The sequence below is a fragment of the Pan paniscus genome, chromosome 18 (genome assembly GCF_029289425.2).
Source record: "Pan paniscus chromosome 18, NHGRI_mPanPan1-v2.0_pri, whole genome shotgun sequence".
Classification (NCBI taxonomy): domain Eukaryota; kingdom Metazoa; phylum Chordata; class Mammalia; order Primates; family Hominidae; genus Pan; species Pan paniscus.
The window spans coordinates 85430819-85453906 of record NC_073267.2 but is presented as its reverse complement, the minus strand read 5'-3'; the positions used below and the strand labels follow the sequence as shown (position 1 = coordinate 85453906).

Sequence of the window (23088 nt, the reverse complement as noted above, 5' to 3'; positions counted from 1 at the left end):
TATATGTAAGAAACCTGCACGTTGTGCACATGTACCCTAAAACTTAAAGTATAATTAAAAAGAAAAAAGAAAACTGTGAACCAAAATTTGGGTAAGGCCAAGGCAGGAGGATTACTTGAGATAGGAGTTCAAGACTGGCCTGAGCAACATAGCAAGAACCCCATCTCTACGAACAATTTTTTAAAACTATCTGAGCATGGCGGCACGCATCTGTAGTCCTAGCTACTTGGAAGGTTGAGGCAGAAGGACTGCTTGAGCCCAGGAGATGGAGGCTGGAGTGAGCTATGGCCATGCCACTGCACTCTAGCCCGGGCAATGAAGTGATACCTTGTCTCAATAAATAAATGAAACAAAATTTGAGTAAAGCAGTCTCTATGGCAGTTTGTTTTTTTTTTTTAAGTCTCTTTTATTCTTTTATTTTTCCTTCCGTTTCAAACAAATTTCCAATGTTTACATTCCATTTAGAGCACAAATAATGAGTCTTATCTCAGCACCAGCAACTCAGTAACAGCAGATTCAAAGCAGACCGTAAAGAAAAGAGAGGAAGATAGAGAGCTTTAGAAGACTCTGTTTAACTCTACAGTTAGTTGCGGGCTAACCATTTGAGCTCTGAATTTTTCTTGCTATAATTTGCCCATCCGTTTAAAACATGCATTAAAAATGGGTCATAATATGTAACTAGCTGGAATCCCAAAGAGGATGAGAGTATGAAGTTCCTGGCAGGCCTCAGCAAAGGAGCCAGGCTTCAAAGGAAGGGAAAAGAAGAGAAAGAAAGAAAAGGAGATTTATGAGCCTTAAAGCCACTACGTGGTGTGGGGGCGGTACCTTCACCACTCCCATTTATCTCCCATCAGGAAGAGCCACAGTATCCTAGACCTGCACGGTGTGGGATGAATCCCTCCCGCCTCCGTAAATCACTGGTCAAGGTAAACAGAGCTAAGGGTGCCTTTGGCCAAGAAGATTAAGGCTGTAGGTGGCTCTCTGAGATAATCAGGAAGATAAAGTGAAAAGGAAAGGAAGCAATTAGGGCCTATACGCAAAGGTGATACAAATGGAGTATACACAAAGGCACGAACAAATGGAGTGCTTCCAAACAGATCCCCAGTTAAGAGGCTGGGTTTAGTCCTAAATCTCCTGCCTCAGTTCCAAATAGCTCTTCCAGATGACCGAGTCCAAACCAAGCCATGCCTCAAGGGTGATTCACATACAAACACAAATGCAGAAAAAGCTCAAATGTTGTTTCTGGCAGCCAAATCTAAATAGAAAAGAGCCGCAGCAACACTCCAAAAGAGGCAGGGGGTGGTCAGGTACACTCCAACTTGCTCACCCAGTTCCAAAGGTTGCCTTCTTCAGAGTTCATTTTCTTTGTACCAACGAAGCTTTGAAAGCCGCAGGCATCATGCCAGGAAGTGAAAGACAGTTTCCCAAAAACAAAAGCATCTTGGCATCTTCAGAGAAATTCCTTATGTTCCAGCCATGGGGTCAGCTAGCCATAAGCAGCTGGTGTTCACAGGCAGCCATATGCCCTCTCCAGTAGAAACCAGACCAGCAAGCTCAGGCCCCTGGAACACACAACAGTCCCTGTATGGGCCACCAAAATTGTAACTGAATGCAGGTTCAGCTTCTTGTAAATTTAGATAACAAGCATGAGGTGGTAAAAGAAAGTGACTTCTATTCCAGAGCTTAGCTGAGGGGAAACAGTACAGGCTCCTCCCTTAAGGAAACCACTTCATCTTTTGGGGCAAAAAGCAGGGGCTTTAAAGGGGGACATGTCATGAATGGCATGCAGGGGAGGGGCACGAGGAGGTGCAGGGTCTATGTGACTTGCTTCTATTCTTAGCTAGGGGATGGTCTGCCTGGCACCATCTGGCCAGAACTAGGTTGTAAACTGACCATTGTCTCTAGGCATTCTCCTGGTCGGGAGGAGTTCCAGAGGGTGCCTGGTTTGGTTCAACATTTGGTCATTAGAATTTCTAAGCAAACATTTAGTAAGATAAACTTGCCATGCAGGAAGTGCCTGGTGGAGAGAAGGTAAAGGTTATCATTGCATCCCTAAGGAGCTTAAGTAAGAGGTGAACACACAGGAAAAAAAGAAATGGTAAAGGTATTTTTTTAAGAAAGTAGGGTACTTGGTTACAAGAGTAAAACATATATATGAGTAAATAGTTGAACTCAATGAAAATATCTTCCTACATCTAAAAATCTTATATCCATGGAGGCCCTTTAAGAACAAAGATTCCACGTTGTCATGGTACCTTTTATTTATTGGAATCCTGTGCTGCCTTGGTTTTGTATTCTTTGAATTCTACCTCCAAAGTGATGGTCTCTGGTCACTATAAGTTTTTTATTTCTTTAACTACTGCATTTTTTTTCATAGAAATTTCTCTAAAATGGGAACTTCTTGCTCGAAGTTACAGCCAGGTATTTCCTGAGTAATTTTCTTGATCCTAGTCTTTTAACTGTCAAGCCATTGTAATCTTGGTTTTGTTTGCAGGGTTACTTTTGTAATTGTTAACTCATTTGCTACTTTACATCGCAATTGCATTTGGGTTTCTGATTAAAAAGTATATATTGTCACATAAATATTTCATTTATTAGAAGACAAAACTGCCCTGACAGCCAATAAATAGTAATCACTTTAATGGTACTTTTAAGATAAAATGAGAAATGTTCAACTATATCTTCTTAGGTCTCCTTAACGATATTTTAAAAATAAAATAATAATAATAATAATAACAACCATCCAACTATGAATTGCATTAATTTCTTTTTTTTTTGTTTGTTTGTTTTTTGAGACAGAGTCTTACTCTGTCGCCCAGGCTGGAATACAATGGCATGGTCTCGACTCACTGCAACCTCTGCCTCCCAGGTTCAAGTGATTCTCCTGCCTCAGCCTCCCAAGTAGCTGGGATTACAGGCACCCGCCACTACACTAGGCTAATTTTTTGTGTTTTTAGTAGAGACAGGGTTTCGCCATGTTGGCCAGGCTGGTCTCGAACTCCTGACATCAGGTGATCCACCCGCCTCAGCCTCCCAAAGTGCTGGGATTACAGGCGTGAGCCACCATGCCTGGCCTAAAAAATTTTTATGATAGACAGAAAAATAAATTCTTGGTAAGTCAGTGAAGTTTGTAAATGGGGACTTTGACTTTTGACAAATTTATTTTGAACAAATAGATTTAAGACAATATATTGATTCAGCAATTATGATAGAAGTGGTTTTCTAGTGCAGATGACTAGGCTGATACAGTACACTTCTCTGTAAGATTCAGTTATTTTATTTTTATTTTTTATTTTTATTTTTTGAGATGAAGTCTTGCTCTTGTACTCCAGGCTGGAGTGCAATGGCGTGATCTCGGCTCACTGCAACCTCCGGCTCCCGGGTTCAAGCGATTCTCCTGCCTCAGCCTCCTGAGTAGCAGGGATTATTACAGGTGCCTGCCACCACGCCCGGCAGGCACCTGTATTTTTAGTAGAGAGGGGGTTTCATCATGTTGGCCAGGATGGTGTTGAATTCCTGACCTCAGGTTATCCTCCCATCTCGGCCTTCCAAAGTGATGGGATTACAGGCGTGAGCCACCACGCCCGGCCATGATTCAATTATAAGGACCATGACATTTTATCTTATTATCACAATCATCATCTGCAACATCAAAACCAAATTCATATAGATCTACTTCAATCTGAGAAAGCTGATTGAAAAATTAAATGCAATTGAAAATAATATCGAGCTAGTAATATGCGATTTGATTTATCTGCTTTTGCTGACTTTACGTTGTCTTAAGACGTTAGATTCTGTGACCACTTTTTAAATTAAAAAAATTGTATTGTTGTAATAAATTCCATATAGCAGAATTTTAAGTGATATTGATCCGCATATCATTTTCCTCCCCTGGATAGTGTCAACCACACAAAAAATAATAATGTATGTAATAATATATGTATATGATCTTGTAAGTATACCAATGCAGGATGACCTAGCTCTAGGTGCGGTTCTGCTGCATACTTAGAACTGGGATCTGGGAGTAAACCATGAGCTTCTCTGTGGGTTTGATTATTCGCCTGACACAGAAAGAAAGGAGAGGAATCACTGGCTTTAAACTTCCTATAATAAAAGAAAATTGTGGGGGGATGCAGTGGCTCACACCTGTAATCCCAACACTTTGGGAGGCCAAGGCGGGCAGATCACCTGAGGTCAGGAGTTCAAGACCAGCCTGGCCAACGTGGCAAAATCCCGTCTCTACTAAAAATACAAAAATTAGCAGGGCATGGTGGTACATGCCTGTAATCCCAGCTACTCGGGAGGCTGAGGCAGGAGAATCGCTTGAACCCAGTAGGCGGAGATTGCAGTGAGCTGAGATCATGCCCTGCATTCCAGCCTAGGTGCAGAGTGAGACTCCCTCTCAAAAATAAAATAAAATACAAATGTGCCCTTTAAACAACAATCGAAATTCCATATTTTAAAAGGATGGCCAGGTGTGGTGGTGCACACCTGTAGTCCCAGCTACTGAAGCAGGGGGATCACTATGTTGGTGCTTGTGAATAGCCACTGTACTCCAGCCCAGGCAATATAGCAAGACCCCCATCTCAAAAAAACAAAGAAAAAACTAAAAAGAATAAAGGAGCAGGGAGTAGAATAGTGGTTGCCAGGGGCTGGGGTGTGGGAGGAATGGGGAGATGTTAGTCAGAAGGTATAAAGTTTCAGTTAGATGAATAAATTCTGGAGACCTATTGTACCACATGGTTAATGATAATATATTGTATACTTAAAAATTGCTCCTGCAGGCCAGGCGCGGTGGCTCACGCCTGTAATCCCAGGACTTTGGGAGGCCAAGGCGGGTGGATCACGAGGTCAGGAGATCGAGATCATCCTGGCTAACACAGTGAAACCACGTCTCTACTAAAAATACAAAAAAGTAGCTGGGCGTGGTGGTGGGCGCCTGTAGTCCCAGCTGCTCGGGAGGCTGAGGCAGGAGAATGGCATGAACCCGGGTGGCGGAGGTTGCAGTGAGCTGAGATCGCGTCACTGCACTCCAGCCTGGGTTACAGAGCAAGACTCCATCTCAAAAAAAAAAAAAAAAAAATTGCTCCTGTAATCCCAGCACTTTGGGAGGCTGAGGCAGGCGGATCACAAGGTCAGGAGATCAAGACCATCCTGGCCAACATGGTGAGGCTCCATCTCTACTAAAAATACAAAAATTAGCAGGGTTTAGTGGCATACAACTGTTGTCCCAGCTACTCAGGAGGCTGAGGCAGGAGAATCACTTGAACCCGGAGGCGGAAGTTGCAGTGAGAAGAGATCAAGCCACTGCACTCCAGCATGGTGACAGAGCGAGATTCCATCTCAAAAAAAAAAAAAAATTGCTAAGAGACCAGATCTTAAATGTTCTCACCACAAAAAAAAGAAAAAATGACAAGTATGTGAGATGACAATATGTTAATTGGCTGGATTGAAATCATTTCACAATACACACATATATCAAAACATCATGTATGCCATATACATATACAATTTTATTTGTCAATTATGCCTTAATCTGTGAGTAAAAATGATAAAGGCATGGCCAGGCGTGATGGCTCACATCTGTAATCGTGGCACTTGGAGAGGCTGAGGCGGGCAGATTATTTGAGGCCAGGAGTCCAAGACCAGACTGGCCAACACAGAGAAACCCTGTCTCTAACACAAATACAAAAAAAAATTAGCTGGGTATGGTGGCACATGCCTGTAGTCCCACCTACTCGGGAGGCTGATCTATCCTTGTCTTTTTTGACAGTAAAATATGTCATTGTCAAAAAATAGAATGGCATATAGTGTCCCCAAGTTCTACACTTCACTTATAAAGCAATGCATTTCTAAGCCATGATTGTACTTTAAAGATTCCCTGTTGTGCAAAAAGTAACACAAATGATGATTTTTCTTTTTTAGGCTGTCATGATTTGGGGAAGAAAAAAAGAAATTTCCTAGAGAAGGTTAAAAACTAGTAGATAAATTTGATTATAATTTCAATTATTTTATTCCCATAGCATATATAAAACAATATAAATTGAAGTATACTATTAATATTTGATTAATTGTGATCATGGGCTGTCACTTATTTAAATGCAGGGATATACAGATAAAATTAGTTGAATAGGTAGCTTCATTGTCTAGGTGATTTAGCCCTTGAAAATGTTTTCTCCTAATTATAGCTGTTGCTTTAGATATTTAACAGTTGAACTGCTGAGTAAAGATTATGAGTCTTTACCACTTTTTTTTTTTTTTTTTTGAGACAGAGTCTCGCTCTGTCACCCAGGCTGGAGTGCAATGGTGCTGTCTTGGCTCACTGCAACCTCTGCCTCCCAGGTTCAAGTGATTCTCCTGCCTCAGCTTCCTGAGTAGCTAGGATTACAGGCATCTGCTAACATGCCTGGCTAATTTTTGTAGTTTTAGTAGAGACGGGGTTTCACCAGGTTGGCCAGGCTGGTCTCAAACTCCTGGCCATAGGTGATGCACCCGCCTTGGCCTCCCAAAGTGCTGGGATTACAGGCGTGAGCCACCGCTCCTAACCATTACCACACTTTATTCGCTATGGAGTGAGTTCCTTGATCAAAGTCAAGGCTATGAGGATAAATAAGACATTCCTAAGTCCACAATAGTAATTCTGATGAAGTGTTACATGCAGGAAAGGTAAATCTGTCTCCAGATTATCTATTCCAATAAGAACAATGCAGTGACTCTTCCACAAAGGAAGTGGTCCAGCGTAATTCATCTGTCCCTATGTTAGCACTCTAAGTGGGTCACTCAGTGTCCGTCGCTGCTGCGGGTTAAGTTTGGCACTCAGCTGGGGCTGTCCAATGGCAATGTTTGCCACATCGTGCCATGGACTACCAGTGCCCTCTTTACCACTGGAACTGGAGTCCTTATATAAATAGAAGATGTATATAACTTTAAATATACCTATTTTTAGTTGTATATTTATAAACATACATATCTCTGTAAGGTTCTGTTCTTCCAGAACCACCTCCAATACCAAGGTCTTTATCATTCAGGGTTCAATCAGAGAAACAATCAGTAGTGTTCTGAAGTCAAATCCCATAGTGAACTAGTGAGCTATATAAAACGTATGTGCGTGTGTTTATACTATAAATATATAAATACATATACATACATACATATACTTACTCGTACATATATAGAGGGACATATATGTGCCTTAGTCCATTTAGGCTGCTATAACAAAATATTATAGACCAGCTACTTTATAAACAACAGAAATTTATTTCTCACAGTTCTGGAGATTGGGAAGTACAATCAGGTTTGGTGTCTGGTGAGGGCCCATTTCCTCCTAGACAGCCGTCTTCTCACTTTAACCTCACATGGCAGAAGGATCACAGAGGTCTCTCCCCTCCCTCCCCCTCTCTGCTCTCTTTGATAAAGGCACTAATCCCTTTCAAGAGGACTCTGCCCCCGTGACTCAATCACTTCCTAAAGGCCCCACCTCCTAATACCATTACCTTGGTGGGGAGGATATTGACCTATGAATTTTGAGGCTACATAAACATTCAGATCATAGCAATATAGAACTCACCTCTGTAATTGTAGGGGCTGGATAGCCAAGAATAAAGCCTGTAGGGCAAGCCCTTTAGAAAACCAGTCAGAAACGCCTGAGGCAGCAGCTGAGCATGGGTGGGAAATTTTTTAATTTTCATATAAATAAGATAGGGTCTCCCTGTGTTGCCCAGGCTGGTCTTGAACTCCAAGGCTCAAGTGATTCTCCTGCCTCAGCTTCCCAAAGTGCGGGGATTACAGGCACGAGACACCACGCCCATCCAGATGTGCTTTCCCGCTTTCCTCCAGAAAAACCTCAGCTTTGCCCTTAAGCCCTTTCACTGATTGAATTGAACCCACTCAGTTTATCCAAAATATTCTCATTTACTGAAAGTCAACTGATTATATAACCTAATCACATCTACAAAATACCTTCACAGCAACATGAATAAAACAGCCTAGATTCATGTTTTATTGAAAAAATAGGGAGTGTAAAGCAGCCAAGTTGACACATAGATAGCACCATCGCAATGATGAAAAGACGTGGGTTTCAGAAGAGCCGAGGAAAACAAAAAATACAAAGTAAGGTAAGGACATTCTTATAATGTAGAAACTAATGTAGCCAAATCAAAATAATTAAACAAGAGTCATATTTGAAAAGGTATTATTAAAGAGACAAAATCACCTATTACGATCTGTACTTCCACTTAATCTAATTAGTTCAAGTTTCTTTCTGCAGGTGTTAAATATTTAATGAGGGGATTAAATTGAAAGCTATTTAAGAAAGGGGCGGGTCATCTCGACCCTATATATAGTCTGTGTCTTTGGGAGCTGCTCAGTTTCTTGCTGATCTCAGTTGCTTGCTGGCCTCAGTTGCCTGCTGATCTCGGTGAAGTCCAGGTCTTCTGCCCCAAGATGAATTTGGATGGCACTTCAGGTGGTAAGTTCCCGTCAGCTTTTTCTCTTATAATGCTACTTCCCTTGCTTTTTCTCAAGAGTGTGTCAAAGTTTAAAGCACAAACACAGAGGTACAGATTGTTGGAGCAGCAGCTGTTTTTCACCGGTAAATTGTGTTAGGGCATTCATGGGTACTTTGAAGTTGGACTCTTGAATTTCAAATGTAAAATGGCAGCGTGAGTCCCATACAAGGGTCATCTACTTAAAGTCAACACTTTAAGTGGAGAAAAGAATGTATGAACTACCTAATGCATCCTATAGAATTTTATTAAGATGTATTACTTTCCATTACAAAGTACCAGTTCTTGTGTATCTTTCTTAACCTTCTCAATTGTTCCATAAGTTTTACCTCTTTCATTAATTTTCATTAATTTTCCTCCTCCCTACTGCTTCCTCTTTTGGTAATTTTGTACATTTTCAGTAAATTCTTTCTTTGGAAATTTAGGTCATTGATTATAATTTTCTAATATATACATTTAAGTGTTTATCCAATTTAGTATGACTGGCTGTATGCCTAAAGTAAAAATACAGAGTAATAATAAAACAAGGAGGCCAAAGCAGGGGGATCAATTGAACCCAGGAGTTTGAAACCAGCCTAGGCAACATAGCAAGGTATTATCTCTACAAAAAAAAAAGACGCCGGGCACGGTGGCTCACTCCTGTAATCCCAGCACTTTGTGAGGCCGAGGCGGGTGGATCACGAGGTCAGGATATTGAGACCATCCTGGCTAACACGGTGAAACCCGGTCTCTACTAAAAATACAAAAAATTATCAGGGCGTGGTGGCGGGTGCCTGTAGTCCCAGCTACTTGGGAGGCTGAGGCAGGAGAATGGCGTGAACCCGGGAGGCGGAGCTTGCAGTGAGCCAAGATGGTGCCACTGCACTCCAGCCTGGGCGACAGAGCGAGAGTCCGTCTAAAAAAAAAAAAAAAAAGGAAGGTACAGTGGTGCCTATGTGTAGTCCCAGCTACTCCAAAGGTTGAGGTGCAAGAATAGCTTGAACCCAGTAGGCAGAGATTGCAGTGATCTGAGACCACGCCACTGCATTCTTATTATTATACTTTAAGTTTTAGGGTACATGTGCACAATGTGCAGGTTAGTTACATATATATACATGTGCCATGTTGGTGTGCTGCACCCACTAACTCATCATTTAACATTAGGCATATCTTCTAATGCTATCCCTCCCCCCTCCCCCCAACCCACAACAGGCCCGGGTGTGTGATGTTCCCCTTCCTGTGTCCATGTATTCTCATTGTTCAATTTCCACCTATGAGTGAGAACATGCGGTGTTTGGTTTTTTTGTCCTTGTGATAGTTTGCTGAGAATGATGGTTTCCAGCTTCATCCGTGTCTCTACAAAGGACATGAACTCACCATTTTTTATGGCTGCATAGTATTCTGTGGTGTATATGTGCCACATTTTCTTAATCCAGTCTATCGTTGTTGGACATTTGGCTTGGTTCGAAGTCTTTGCTATTCTGAATAGTGCTGCTATAAACATACGTGTGCATGTGTCTTTATAGCAGCATGATTTATAATCCTTTGGGTATATACCCAGTAATGGGATGGCTGGGTCAAATGGCATTTCTAGTTCTAGATCCCTGAGGAATCGCCACACTGACTTCCACAATGGTTGAACTAGTTTACAGTCCCACCAACAGTGTAAAAGTGTTCCTATTTCTCCACATCCTCTCCAGCACCTGTTGTTTCCTGACTTTGGAATGATCGCCATTCTAACTGGTGTGAGATGGTATCTCATTGTGGTTTTGATTTGCATTTCTCTGATGGCCAGTGATGATGAGCATTTTTTCATGTGTCTTTTGGCTGCATAAATGTCTTCTTTTGAGAAGTGTCTGTTCATATCCTTCACCCACTTGTTGATGGGGTTGTTTGATTTTTTCTTGTAAATTTGTTCGAGTTCATTGTAGATTCTGGATATTAGCCCTTTGTCAGATGAGTAGGTTGCAAAAATTTTCTCCCATTCTGTAGGTTGCCTGTTCACTCTGATGGTAGTTTCTTTTGCTGTGCAGAAGCTCTATAGTTTAATTAGATCCCATTTGTCAATTTTGGCTTTTGTTGCCATTGCTTTTGGTATTTTAGACATGAAGTCCTTGCCCATGCCTATGTCCTGAATGGTATTGCCTAGGTTTTCCTCTAGGGTTTTTATGGTTTTAGGTCTAACGTTTAAGTGTTTAATCCATCTTGAATTAATTTTTGTATAAAGTGTGAGGAAGGGATCCAGTTTCAGCTTTCTACACATGGCTAGCCAGCTTTCCCAGCACCATTTATTAAATAGGGAATCCTTTCCCCATTTCTTGTTTGTGTCAAGTTTGTCAAAGATCAGATGGTTGTAGATATGTGGCATTATTTCTGAGGGCTCTGTTCTGTTGCATTGGTCTATACCTCTGTTTTGGTACCAGTACCATGCTGTTTTGGTACCAGTACCATGCTGTTTTGGTTACTGTAACCTTGTAGTATAGTTTGAAGTCAGGTAGTGTGATGCCTCCAGCTTTGTTCTTTCGGCTTAGGATTGACTTGGCAATGTGGGCTCTTTTTTGGTTCCATATGAACTTTAAGGTAGTTTTTTCCAATTCTGTGAAGAAAGTCATTGGTAGCTTGATGGGGATGGCATTGAATCTATAAATTACCTTGGGCAGTATGGCCATTTTTATGATATTGATTCTTCCTACCCATGAGCATAGAATGTTCTTCCATTTGTTTGTATCCTCTTTTATTTCATTGAGCAGTGGTTTATAGTTCTCCTTGAAGAGATCCTTCACATCCCTTGTAAGTTGGATTCCTAAGTATTTTATTCTCTTTGAAGCAACTGCGAATGGGAGTTCACTCATGATTTGGCTCTCTGTTTGTCTGTTATTGGTGTATAAGAATGCTTGTGATTTTTGCTAACTGATTTTGTATCCTGAGACTGCTGAAATTGCTTATCAGCTTAAGGAGATTTTGGGCTGAGACAATGGGGTTTTCTAGATATACAATCATGTCATCTGCAAACAGGGACAATTTGACTTCCTCTTTTCCTAATTGAATACCCTTTATTTCTTTCTCCTGCCTGATTGCCCTGGCCAGAACTTCCAACACTACATTGAATAGGAGTGGTGAGAGAAGGCATCCCTGTCTTGTGCCAGTTTTCAAAGGGAATGCTTCCAGTTTTTGCCCATTCAGTATGATATTGGCTGTGGGTTTGTCATAAATAGCTCTTATTATTTTGAGATACGTCCCATCAATACCTAATTTATTGAGAGTTTTTAGCATGAAGGGCTGTTGAATTTTGTCAAAGGCCTTTTCTGCATCTATTGAGATAATCATGTGGTTTTTGTCATTGGTTCTGTTTATATGCTGGATTACGTTTATTGATTTGCGTATGTTGAACCAGCCTTGCATCCCAGGGATGAAGCCCACTTGATCATGGTGGATGAGCTTTTTGATGTGCTGCTGGATTCAGTTTGCTAGTATTTTATTGAGGATTTTTGCATTGATGTTCATTAGGGATATTGGTCTAACATTCTCTTTTTGTTGTGTCTCTGCCAGGCTTTGGTGTCAGGATGATGCTGGCCTCATAAAATGAGTTAGGGAGGATTCCCTCTTTTTCTATTGATTGGAATAGTTTCAGAAAGAATGGTACCAGCTCTTCTTGCACCTCTGGTAGAATTCGGCTGTGAATCCATCTGGTCCTGGAGTTTTTTTGGTTGGTAAGCTATTACTGCCTCAATTTCAGAGCCTGTTATTGGTCTATTCAGAGATTCAACTTCTTCCTGGTTTAGTCTTGGGAGGGTGTATGTGTCTAGGAATTTATCCATTTCTTCTAGATTTTCTAGTTTACTTGCGTAGAGATGTTTATAGTATTCTCTGATAGTAGTTTGTATTTCTGTGGCATCAGTGATGATATCCCCTTTATCACTTTTTATTGCGTCTATTTGATTCTTCTCTCTTTTCTTCTTTATTAGTCTTGCTAGCAGTCTATCAATTTTGTTGATCTTTTCAAAAAACCAGGTGCTGGATTCATTGATTTTTTTGAAGGTTTTTTTGTGTCTCTATTTCCTTCAGTTCTGCTCTGATCTTAGTTATTTCTTGCCTTCTGCTAGCTTTTGAATGTGTTTGCTCTTGCTTCTCTAGTTCTTTTCATTGTGATGTTAGGGTGTCAATTTTAGATCTTTCCTGCTTTCTCTTGTGGGCATTTAGTGCTATAAATTTCCCTCTACACACTGCTTTGAATGTGTCCCAGAGATTCTGGTATGTTGTGTCTTTGTTCTCATTGGTTTCAAAGAACATCTTTATTTCTGCCTTCATTTTGTTTTTACCCAGTAGTCATTCAGGAGCAGGTTGTTCAGTTTCCATGTAATTGAGCAGTTTTTAGTGAGTTTCTTAATCCTGAGTTCTAGTTTGATTGCACTGTGGTCTGAGAGACAGTTTGTTATAATTTCTGTTCTTTTACATTTGCTGAGGAGTGCTTTACTTCCAACTAATGTGGTCAATTTTGGAATAGGTGTGGTGTGGTGCTGAGAAGAATGTATATTCTGTTGATTTGGAGTGGAGAGTTCTGTAGATGTCTATTAGGTCCGCTTGGTGCAGAGCTGAGTTCAATTCCTGGATATCTTTCTGTCTCTTGGATCTGTCTAATGTTGGCAGTGCGATGTTAAAGTCTCCCATTATTATTCTGTGGGAGTCTAAGTCTCTTTGTAGGTCTCTAAGGACTTGCTTTATGAATCCGGGTGCTCCTGTATTGGGTGCATATATATTTAGGATAGTTAGCTCTTGTTGAATTGATCCCTTTACCATTATGTAATGGCCTTCTTTGTCTCTTTTGATCTTTGTTGGTTTAAAGTCTGTTTTATCAGAGACTAGGATTGCAACCCCTGCCTTTTTTTGTTTTCCATTTGCTTGGTAGATCTTCCTCCATCCCTTTATTTTGAGCCTATGTGTGTCTCTGCACGTGAGATGGGTTTCCTGAATACAGCATACTGATGGGTCTTGACTGTTTATCCAATTTGCCAGTGTGTGTCTTTTAATTGGAGCATTTAGCCCATTTACATTTAAGGTTAATATTGTTATGTGTGAATTTGATCCTGTCATTATGATGTTAGCTGGTTATTTTGCTCATTAGTTGATGCAGTTTCTTCCTAGCCTCGATGGTTTTAACAATTGAGCATGTTTTTGCAGTGGCTGGTACCAGTTGTTTCTTTCCATGTTAAGTGCTTCCTTCAGGAGCTCTTTTAGGGCAGGCCTGGTGGTGACAAAATCAGCATTTGCTTGTCTGGAAAGGATTTTATTTCTCCTTCACTTATGAAGCTTAGTTTGGCTGGATATGAAATTCTGGGTTGAAAATTCTTTTCTTTAAGAATATTGAATATTGGCCCCCACTCTCTTCTGGCTTGTAGAGTTTCTGCCGAGAGATCCACTGTTAGTCTGATGGGCTTCCCTTTGTGGGTAACCCGACCTTTCTCTCTGGCTGCCCTTCACATTTTTTCCTTCATTTCAACTTTGGCGAATCTGACAATTATGTGTCTTGGAGTAGCTCTTCTTGAGGAGTATCTTTGTGGTGTTCTCTGTATTTCCTGAATGTGAATGTTGGCCTGCCTTGCTAGATTGGGGAAGTTCTCCTGGATAATATCCTGCAGAGTGTTTTCCAACTTGGTTCCATTCTCCCTGTGACTTTCAGGTACACCAATCAGACGTAGATTTGGTCTTTTCACATAGTCCCATATTTCTTGGAGGCTTTGTTCATTTCTTTTTATTCTTTTTTCTCTAAACTTCTCTTCTCGCTTTATTTCATTCATTTGATCTTCCATCACTGATGCGCTTTCTTCCAGTTGATCGACTCGGCTACTGAGGCTTGTGCATTCATCACATAGTTCTCATGCCGTGGTTTTCAGCTCCATCAGGTCCTTTAAGGACTTCCCTGCTTTGGTTATTCTACTTAGCCATTCATCTAATTTTTTTTCAAGGTTTTTAACTTCTTTGCCATGGGTTCGAACTTCCTCCTTTAGCTCGGAGTAGTTTGATCCTCTGAAGCCTTCTTCTCTCAACTCGTCAAAGTCATTCTCCAACCAGCTTTGTTCCATTGCTGGTGAGGAGCTGCGTTCCTTTGGAGGAGGAGAGGTGCTCTGATTTTTAGAGTTTCCGGTTTTTCTGTTCTGTTTTTTCCCCATCTTTGTTGTTTTGTCTACCTTTGGTCTTTGATGATGGTGACGTACAGATGGGGTTTTGGTGTGGATGTCCTTTCTGATTGTTAGTTTTCCTTCTAACAGTCAGGACCCTCAGCTACAGGTCTGTTGGAGTTTGCCGGAGGTCCACTCCAGACCCTGTTTGCCTGGGTATCAGCAGCAGAGGCTGCAGAACAGCGGATATTGGTGAGCAGCAAATGTTGCTGCCTGATCATTCCTCTGGAAGTTTTATCTCGGAGGAGTACCTGGCCGTGTGAGGTGTCAGTCTGCCCCTACTGGGGGGTGTCTCCCAGTTAGGCTACTCAGGGGTCAGGGACCCACTTGAGGAGGCAGTCTGTCCGTTCTCAGACTTCCAGCTGCGTGCTGGGAGAACCGCTACTCTCTTCAAAGCTATCAGACAGGGACATTTCAGTCTGCAGATGATTCTGCTGCCTTTTATTTGGCTGTTCCCTGCCCCCAGAGGTGGAGTCTAGAGAGGCAGGCAGGCCTCCTTGAGCTGCAGTGGGCTCCACCCAGTTTGAGCTTCCTGGCAGCTTTTTTTACCTAAGCGAGCCTGGGTAATGGCAGGCGCCCCTCCCCCAGGCTCGCTGCCGCCTTGCAGTTTGATCTCACACTGCTGTGCTAGCAGTGAGCGAGGCTCCATGGGCGTAGGACCCTCGAGCCATGTGCGGCATATAATCTCCTGGTGTGCCGTTTGCTAAGACCATTGGAAAAGCGCAGTATTAGGGTGGGAGTGACCCGATTTTCCTGGTGCCGTCTGTCACCCCTTTCTTTCACTAGGAAAGGGAATTCCCTGACCCCTTGCACTTCCCGAGTGAGGTGATGCCTCGCCCTGCTTCGGCTCACACTCGGTGCACTGCACCCACTGTCCTGTACCCACTTTCCAACACTCCCCAGTGAGATGAACCCAGTACCTCAGTTGGAAATGGAGAAATCACCTGTCTTCTGTGTTGCTCACGCTGGGAGCTGTAGACTGTAGCTGTTCCTATTTGGCCATCTTGGCTCAAAAGAAGGATTTAATTGAAATATAGCATGCATGCCAAAAATAGCAAATATTTATACATGTTTAATTTAACGAATGTTCACAAATCAACTACACTCATGGAACTCAGCACTCAGATAAAGAGAACTTAGTGGCACCCAGAGGCCTCTGTTTGCTCCCTTTCAGGCTCCGATTCCGTTCCCTCAGTAGCCCATGTCCTGCCTTCCAATCAGTATAGATCAGTTTTTCCTGTTGTACCTTACGGTGATGAAATAATAAAATATTCTTCTGCAATTAGTTCTAATTTTAAATATAAATTCTCAAATCCAGATAGTAAATATGTTAGGCTGTGTGGACCCTAGACACCTCTGAGCCTCAACTACTAAGCCTGCTGTTGTGGCTTGAAAACAGCCATAGGCAATGCATAAGTGAATGAATGTGATGGTGTTTTGATAAAACTCTATTTACAAAAACAGGCAACTGGGTGGATCTGGCCCATAGGCCTAGAGTTAGCCAATTCCTGCTTTCATTTGTAATTTTATTATTGTAAGTAGCTATGAAGTCACACCTGGATTTCATCTTGGGAAGGGGAGGGAATCTATGATGCTAACACTGTTGGGAACTCTTCTTTGGTCTGGTTATTACCAATATTCTCTAATGCTCTTCTCGCTACTTATATTTTTGTCAGGTTTCCCAGCTGAAGAGGATCATCATAATGAAGAAAGACAAAGAAAGAATAAAAGAAAAACAAAAAAGCGACATAAATTTTCTGAAGAATTATTGCAGGAACTTAAGGAAATATTTGGAGAGAACTGTTATCCTGATTACACAACTAGGAAAACACTGGCCATCAAATTTGATTGTCCGGTAAATGTGATAGATGTAAGTTCAAGACCTCATATGTATATTTCCTAGATTTTTTTTTTTTTAGACAAGGTCTCACTCCTATCACACAGGCAGCTTCACAGTGGCACAATCACGGCTCACTGCAGCCTTCACTTTCCAGGCTCAGGTGATTCCCCCACCTCAGTCCCCTGAGTAGCTGGGACTACAGGCAAACACCACCCCACCAGGCTTTGTATGTTTTGTAAAAAATGGGGTCTTGCCATGTTGCCCAGGCTGGTCTTGAACTCCTGGGGTCAAGAGATCCACCCGCCTCAGCGTCCCAAAGTACTGGGGTTACAAGCGTGAGTCACCACATCCAGCTGTTCCATATAAAATTAAAGGGCAATAAGTACAGATGGAGGTAGAATGCAGGGGATTGGATAGGAAGGTACAGAATTCAAAGAAATGGGAAAGCACAATCAAAATACATATGTATATACAGTTAATCCTCCATATCCACTGGGTCCACATGCACAGATTTAACTAACCACAAATGAAAAATATTTGGAAAGTTAAAAAATGAAAATAGGATGGGTGCTGTGGCTCACGCTTCCAGCCCTGATCATACCACTGCATTCCAGCCTGCGTGACAGAATGAGACCCTGTTTCAAAAAAAAAAGTGAGGGGAGGTCGCGGGGGTGGGTGTGGGGAGCAAATAACAATACAAAAATTTTAAAATGACACAAATGTTAAAACAATACAGAATAAGAAATATTTATGTAGCATTTGTGTTATATTAGGTATCAGGTATTGTAAGTCATCTAGAGATGGTTTAAAGCATATGAGAGAACGTGCATAGTATATATGCAAATACTACACCGTTTTATATATATGAGGGCCTGAGACAGTCTCAAACGTTGGTATCCATAACCAGTTTGAGAGAAAATTGTACACATGCACATAACAATATGAAAAATGTAAAGAATTAAGCAGTATATAGCATTTCATCGCATAAGAAAATAGTATTATGTACTTGTGAAAATACAGTGAGTATGTATTGTAAAAACTAGACTGCCGTGAGGCAAATTTGGAAGCAGTGGATGAGTTGATGCTGCTGTAGTTAGTGGTGGTGACGGTGGTTTGGGCCAGCTTGCTAGCTGTGCAGGTGGATGGGACTAATGAGACTGTAGATGTTTGAGATGGAGCTGACAAAGTTTACTATGTGTCGGTTATGCTGTGAAAGGTAAGGTGGACTCAAAGGTTACTTGGACATTTGACTTAAGTCTATGGAAGATGAAAGTTGCCTTTTACTAAGGAAGGGACCTAGGGAGGGACAGGTGTGTCAGAGAAATCAAAGTTTACATTTTGGACACAAGAAGTTTCATATGTCAGATAAACATCCAAGTGGAAACACTAAGTGAACAGTTGAATATGCAATTCTGAAGGGTTGGGAGAGCACTTAGCTAAGATATAAATCTGAGAGTTGTCTACTAATGAACTGAATGATGGGTGGGTAGCCCCTAGTAGCTTCAGGATGAAAGCTGGAAAGCTCCAGGCAGGATTAGAAAATTGAGACTTTCAGCCCCACCCTCCAACTTCTGGAGAGGAGGTGGAGCTGAAGGTTAAGTTGATCACCAATAGCCAATGGCTGAATCAATCATGACCATACAATAAAGCCTCCAGAAAAAAACAAAGACACTGAGTTTGAAGAGGGTCCAGATACTTGAATGTGTGGAAGTTCCTGGAGGTGGCTTATCCAGGGAGGGCAGGAAAGCTCTGCATCCCTTCCCCCATATCTCACCCTATGCATCTCTTCATCTGTATCTTTTGTAATATCCTTTCTAATCAACTGGTAAACCTAAGTGTTTCACTTAGTTCTGTGAGCCACTCTGGCAAGTTAATCAAACCCAGAGAGGAGGTCAACAGGAGCCCTGACCTGAAGCCAGTCAGCCAAAAGTTTCAGAAGCCCAGACTTGCAACTGGCATCTGAAGGAGGGGCAGTCTTGCAGGACTGAGCCCTCGACCTGTGGGATTTGACAGTATTTCCAGGTACATAGTGTCAGAATTGAATTGAAGGACACCCACCTGGTGTGCACTGCAGAACTGACTGTTTGCCTGGTGTGTGGAAAAACACATTTGCTCACACAGGCCTTTCTCTGTTGATTGTTGTGGTGTGAGAGCAGAGGAAAAATGTTTTTTTTTTCCCTCAGAGAGTCATACAACAAATAGATGGTCAAGAAGTTATTCAAACAATTGCACTCTTTAGTTGTAACCCGTGAACCAATGCATGTAAGAATTATGTACATATAAGAAACAGAAATGTGGGCCAGATGTGGTGGCTCATGCCTGTAATCCCAGCACTTTGGGAGGCTGAGGCGGGCAGATCACCTGAGGTCAGGAGTTCGAGACCAGCCTGGCCAACATAGCGAAACCCCGTCTATACTAAAAACACAAAAAAAATTAGCCGGGCATGGTGGTGCACCTGTAATTCCAGCTACTCGGGAGGCTGAGGTAGGAGAATCACTTGAATCCAGGAGGCGGAGGTTGCAGTGAGCTGAGATCCCACCATTGCACTCCAGCCAGGGCAACAAGAGCAAAACTCTGTCCAAAAAAAAAAAAAGTGAAGAAAAGGAACAGAAATGTGTATGTCAGAAAATACACCACTAATTCTCCTTGGCGGGAGAGTATGAGTAAAGTAGCAGGGTTGTGTGAGCTATGCATGACTAGGTGGGACAGCTGGGAGCCTCTTCTGTAGCACATAGTGGGTCTCTTAGTGAACAAGCAGGAGAACATTGCAAATGGGTCACAAACAGGTTGGGGAGAGATTCTGGGAAGCCAAGGTTCACATGTAAACCATGGTGTCACTGTCTCCAGTGAAGGAGGTTATGGTTCTAGAAATGCGCAATGCATGACCTGTGTTATCACATGTACCTCTAGGACAGATTGCCTTTATTTTTTATATGCTTTAATGTCAGCAGGCAAGTCAGGGACTCTGCTTGGAAGAGGCTTAAATAGAAAAATCCTCCTACATTAAGGAATGCATATAAGAATATATTCAGATAAGTAGAGTTGATAAAACAATATTATCTTTTCTCTCTAGAATTGGTTCCAGAATAAAAGAGCCAGACTTCCACCTGCAGAAAGACGCAGAATATTTGTTCTTCAGAAAAAGCATGATTTTCCAGTCCAAGCCCATTCATTTTTAAGCTGCCAGGAGACCCAGGCTGCAGCTCACAACTATGCCACCAAGCAGAGCCTCTCTGGTGCCCAGAGGGCTCTGATGAGAAGAGCTGGTTGCTCCCTTCTGGAGAAACAGTGGATTCCCAGTCAAGAGATGGGCTACAATTGCTTCTCTTTGGAGAACCAAGAGACTCCCAGTCAACAGGTGGGCCCCCAATGCTCTTATCTGGAGAAACCAGGGATTCCCAGTCAACAGGTGGGTTCCCAGTGCTCCTATCCGGAGAAACAAAGGATTCCCAGTCAACAGGTGGCCTCCCAGAGCTCCTATCTGGTCACAGGCACTGAAAAGCATCCAGGCTGTGCTATGGGGTATGCAGGTGACACAGGAAGTGGGCATTCTGGAAGTGGGGATTCTACTGCCTATCATTTTCTCAGCTACACCTCTGCAGAATGCCTTCATCCTCCCCCATCTTCTGTGCCATATTTTCATGGAGAAAGGACTGAAACCAGGGAAAGCCAGCATGCAAGTCCCTTCCTTTTGGATTACGCTCAAGGTGCATATGGGGTGAAGAAAGACCATTGTCTTTGCTCATTCTGTCTCTCAGTGCTGGGAGAACAGCAGCAGAATGATTGGCAGTATCACCTGCAGCAGCACCAACAGCCTCAGAATTACTTAGAGGGGATGATGTTGCAGGAACAGCTCCCAGTGGACTCGGGTCCTTGGGATCTAGGGAAGCAGTGGTCCTCGGCTCAGTCACAGCTGCAGAGTCAACTGCCTCAGAATAATGGAAAGCCATTGTGCTCTCAGCTGCAGCACATGTCTCTCCATATAGCTGCCGACTCACCCCTGCTGCCTCTGGGGCAAGATATGCAGGAAAGGGCTTCAGAGCAACCCAGGACCCAAATGCAGCAACTTTAAGTTGAGGAGTGGACAAGGGTCTGCAGCAGGGAACCAAGGATGCAGCTCTGCAAAGTAGTGCTAAGTGTTAGAGAAACACAGTCGCAGGTCAGGCCCACAGTCACCCACACAGTAGCACAAGGCAGAGCCCTTACCAGAAGCCTCCACATTAAGAAAAGAAAGAGAGAGAAAAAAAAAAAAAAGCCAGGTGACATTTTTTGAGCCCAGGAGTTCAAGAAAAGCCTGGGCAACATGGTGAGTCCCTGTCTCTGTAAAAAAACTTTTTAAAAAAATTAGCTGGGCATGATGGTGTGCTCCTGTGGTCCCAGCTACTCAGGAGGCTGAGGTAGGAGGATCACTTGAGCCCAGCAGTTTGAGACCAGCCAGGGCAATACTGGAAGATCCCATCTCTACAGAAAAAAAAAAAAAAATTTAGCCAGGCATAGTGGCTTGTGCCTATGGTCCCAGCTACTTCAGAGGCTGAAGTGAAAGGATCACTTGAACCTCAGAGGTGGAGGCTGCAGTGAGCCGTGATCATTCCACTACACTCCAGCCTGGGTGACAGAGTAAGACCCTGTCTATGAAAAATTAAAAAGAAGAAGAAAAATAAGACTGTCTACAGGAAGGCTCCATGAGCTCTTGGTCCCTTCTCATACAGAAGCAGTGTCCACATGTGTTACAGCTCCTGAGCTCCTGACCATATAGTTTACGGTGGCCTTGAAAAGACTGACTCCATAGAATATGGATTGAAAAACCAACAAGCATAAAGATTGCAGGAGCACTGCTCAAATCACATCATGCAAAGTGTAATGACATTTTGCCTTCAGAAGAAGGAGGCTCTTGCCCAGCCCTTCAGGCATTGTTCCCCTGAGAGTCAATATAGCCAACAAGAACAGAGTAACCACAAAGCCCCACAGCAGTGACAATTTGGATGGGGGGTTCTAAAGGCTACTCTTGCAAAACTCTCTCCTCCATGGACCAGAGCAGTATCTGCAGGTTGTGAAGCATGGCCTACCAGGACCCAGCTGTATCTCCTCAGCAGCCAGCCCCACCGAAGAAGCTCTGCCTGTGAAGGGTGGTGCAGCAACATCAGCCTGGCCTTTGTACATCTCAAAAGCAGCCCAGTATAAAGGCAGGAGCTTTTAATTGAAAGGCATTTAAAGACACAGTACATAAAGCCAGGCACAATGGCTCACACCTGTAATCTTAGCACTTTGGGAAGCCAGGGCAGGAAGATCTCTCTGAGCCCAGGGATTCAAGACCAGCCTGGGTACCATGGCAAGATCTTGTCTCTAGAAAAAGGAAGAAAAAGAAACCGTGCAAGAGGACCCTGAAAATCCTCAGGAAGATGCTGTGCTGAAGCAGCCCCCACCAGCCCTCTTAGCTGACAGCTGCTGCCCAGGAATCCAGAGTGTTGTGACCAAGTCATCTAGGGATGTGACGCCAAGGCCAACAAACATCTGAAATACCCAGGTGAGTCTCTGAATGCCAGGTGCTGACCTGATTTTTTTTTTTTTTTAGAAAAGATCAAGTGTCTTTGAATCTCTAGGTCTTTTTAATAGTTTTGAGCTTTGACATGTAGAATTATTTCTCAAAGATTCCAGAGTTTTGTCAAATAAAGCATATATTGTAATATTACTTAGGCAACTTGCTTTAAAAGCTGAAATTTCCCACCAATTCTCTATTAGATGTGTCCTACATAGAAATTCTTCCAAGTGTTCCAAAGAATATACAGCTATAGAAACACAGTATATCAAGTTGACTGATGAAGAATCAAAATAAAGTATAAAGTAATAAGCTAGCACAGTTAATAAGAATGAACTAGATCTATAGATACATGTGAGATTTATGAGGCACAATGTTTCATTCTTTTTTCCAGAGCAGGAGTGGATATTTATTTAAAAGGGCTTTAGAACAGGAAAGAAAGGAAAGTAAGTTTGGAAGAAACCTAAGTTGGGACATGAAGGTCAAGTGTGGTCTTTAACCTTGATCTTAGGACTTTATAGGCTGACCCCTTTTCCATGATTCTTCTCTTAGGGCAGTCTGTCCACATGTGCAGTGCCTTCCTTCTGCTTGAAAAATAAGCACACAAAGTGTGTTTAGGAAGTTGTATATGTACCAATCTGAGGTTTTTCTTCCCCTTTCTGGTGGAGTGTCCCCAGGACATATTCCACTGTTTTGTCTCTTGATGCACATGCCCTGGAAGTTGCTCCTCCCTGACATCTGCATTCAATTAACACTTTAGTGTAACAGGTATGGACCATCAGAAAATGGCCTCTCCCTGGCCCTGGCAGCCAGTTTATCACCTTTACAGAGGCAATGTGATACTTGCTGAACCATCACCTGACTTTCCTAGGGGGTGGGGGAGAGCCCTCTCCTGCCTGGCTCATGCCTGTCTAACTACCTGTAAAATTTTCCCCCTCAAGAGCCCAAGACCTCAGATCTTTGAAGGAAATTAGACAAAGGTCAGTCTTCTGTAACTGCTTCCCACTGACAAAGGGGCTGTGGTGGTTCGCAGGTCTTGGCCTCTTGCTAGCT

The 23088-nt window shown here is 42.5% G+C and overlaps 1 protein-coding gene across 2 annotated transcripts; it reads left to right on the top strand.

Annotated features, from left to right (window-relative positions):
- The first annotated feature begins 2223 nt into the window (after nucleotides 1-2223).
- CPHXL (cytoplasmic polyadenylated homeobox like) lies at nucleotides 2224-22610 on the top strand. 2 transcript variants are annotated; one of them, XM_024926017.4, is made up of 4 exons: nucleotides 2224-2421; nucleotides 8267-8467; nucleotides 16336-16529; nucleotides 19573-22610. In XM_024926017.4, the coding sequence occupies exons 2-4, from the start codon at nucleotides 8443-8445 to the stop codon at nucleotides 20569-20571; spliced, it is 1218 nt and encodes a 405-aa protein (XP_024781785.4). In that variant the 5' UTR covers nucleotides 2224-2421; nucleotides 8267-8442; the 3' UTR covers nucleotides 20572-22610. The 2 variants fall into 2 exon arrangements, with proteins under 2 accessions (XP_024781785.4, XP_054955193.2); XM_055099218.2 differs by lacking the exon at nucleotides 8267-8467.
- The last annotated feature ends 478 nt before the right edge of the window (nucleotides 22611-23088 follow it).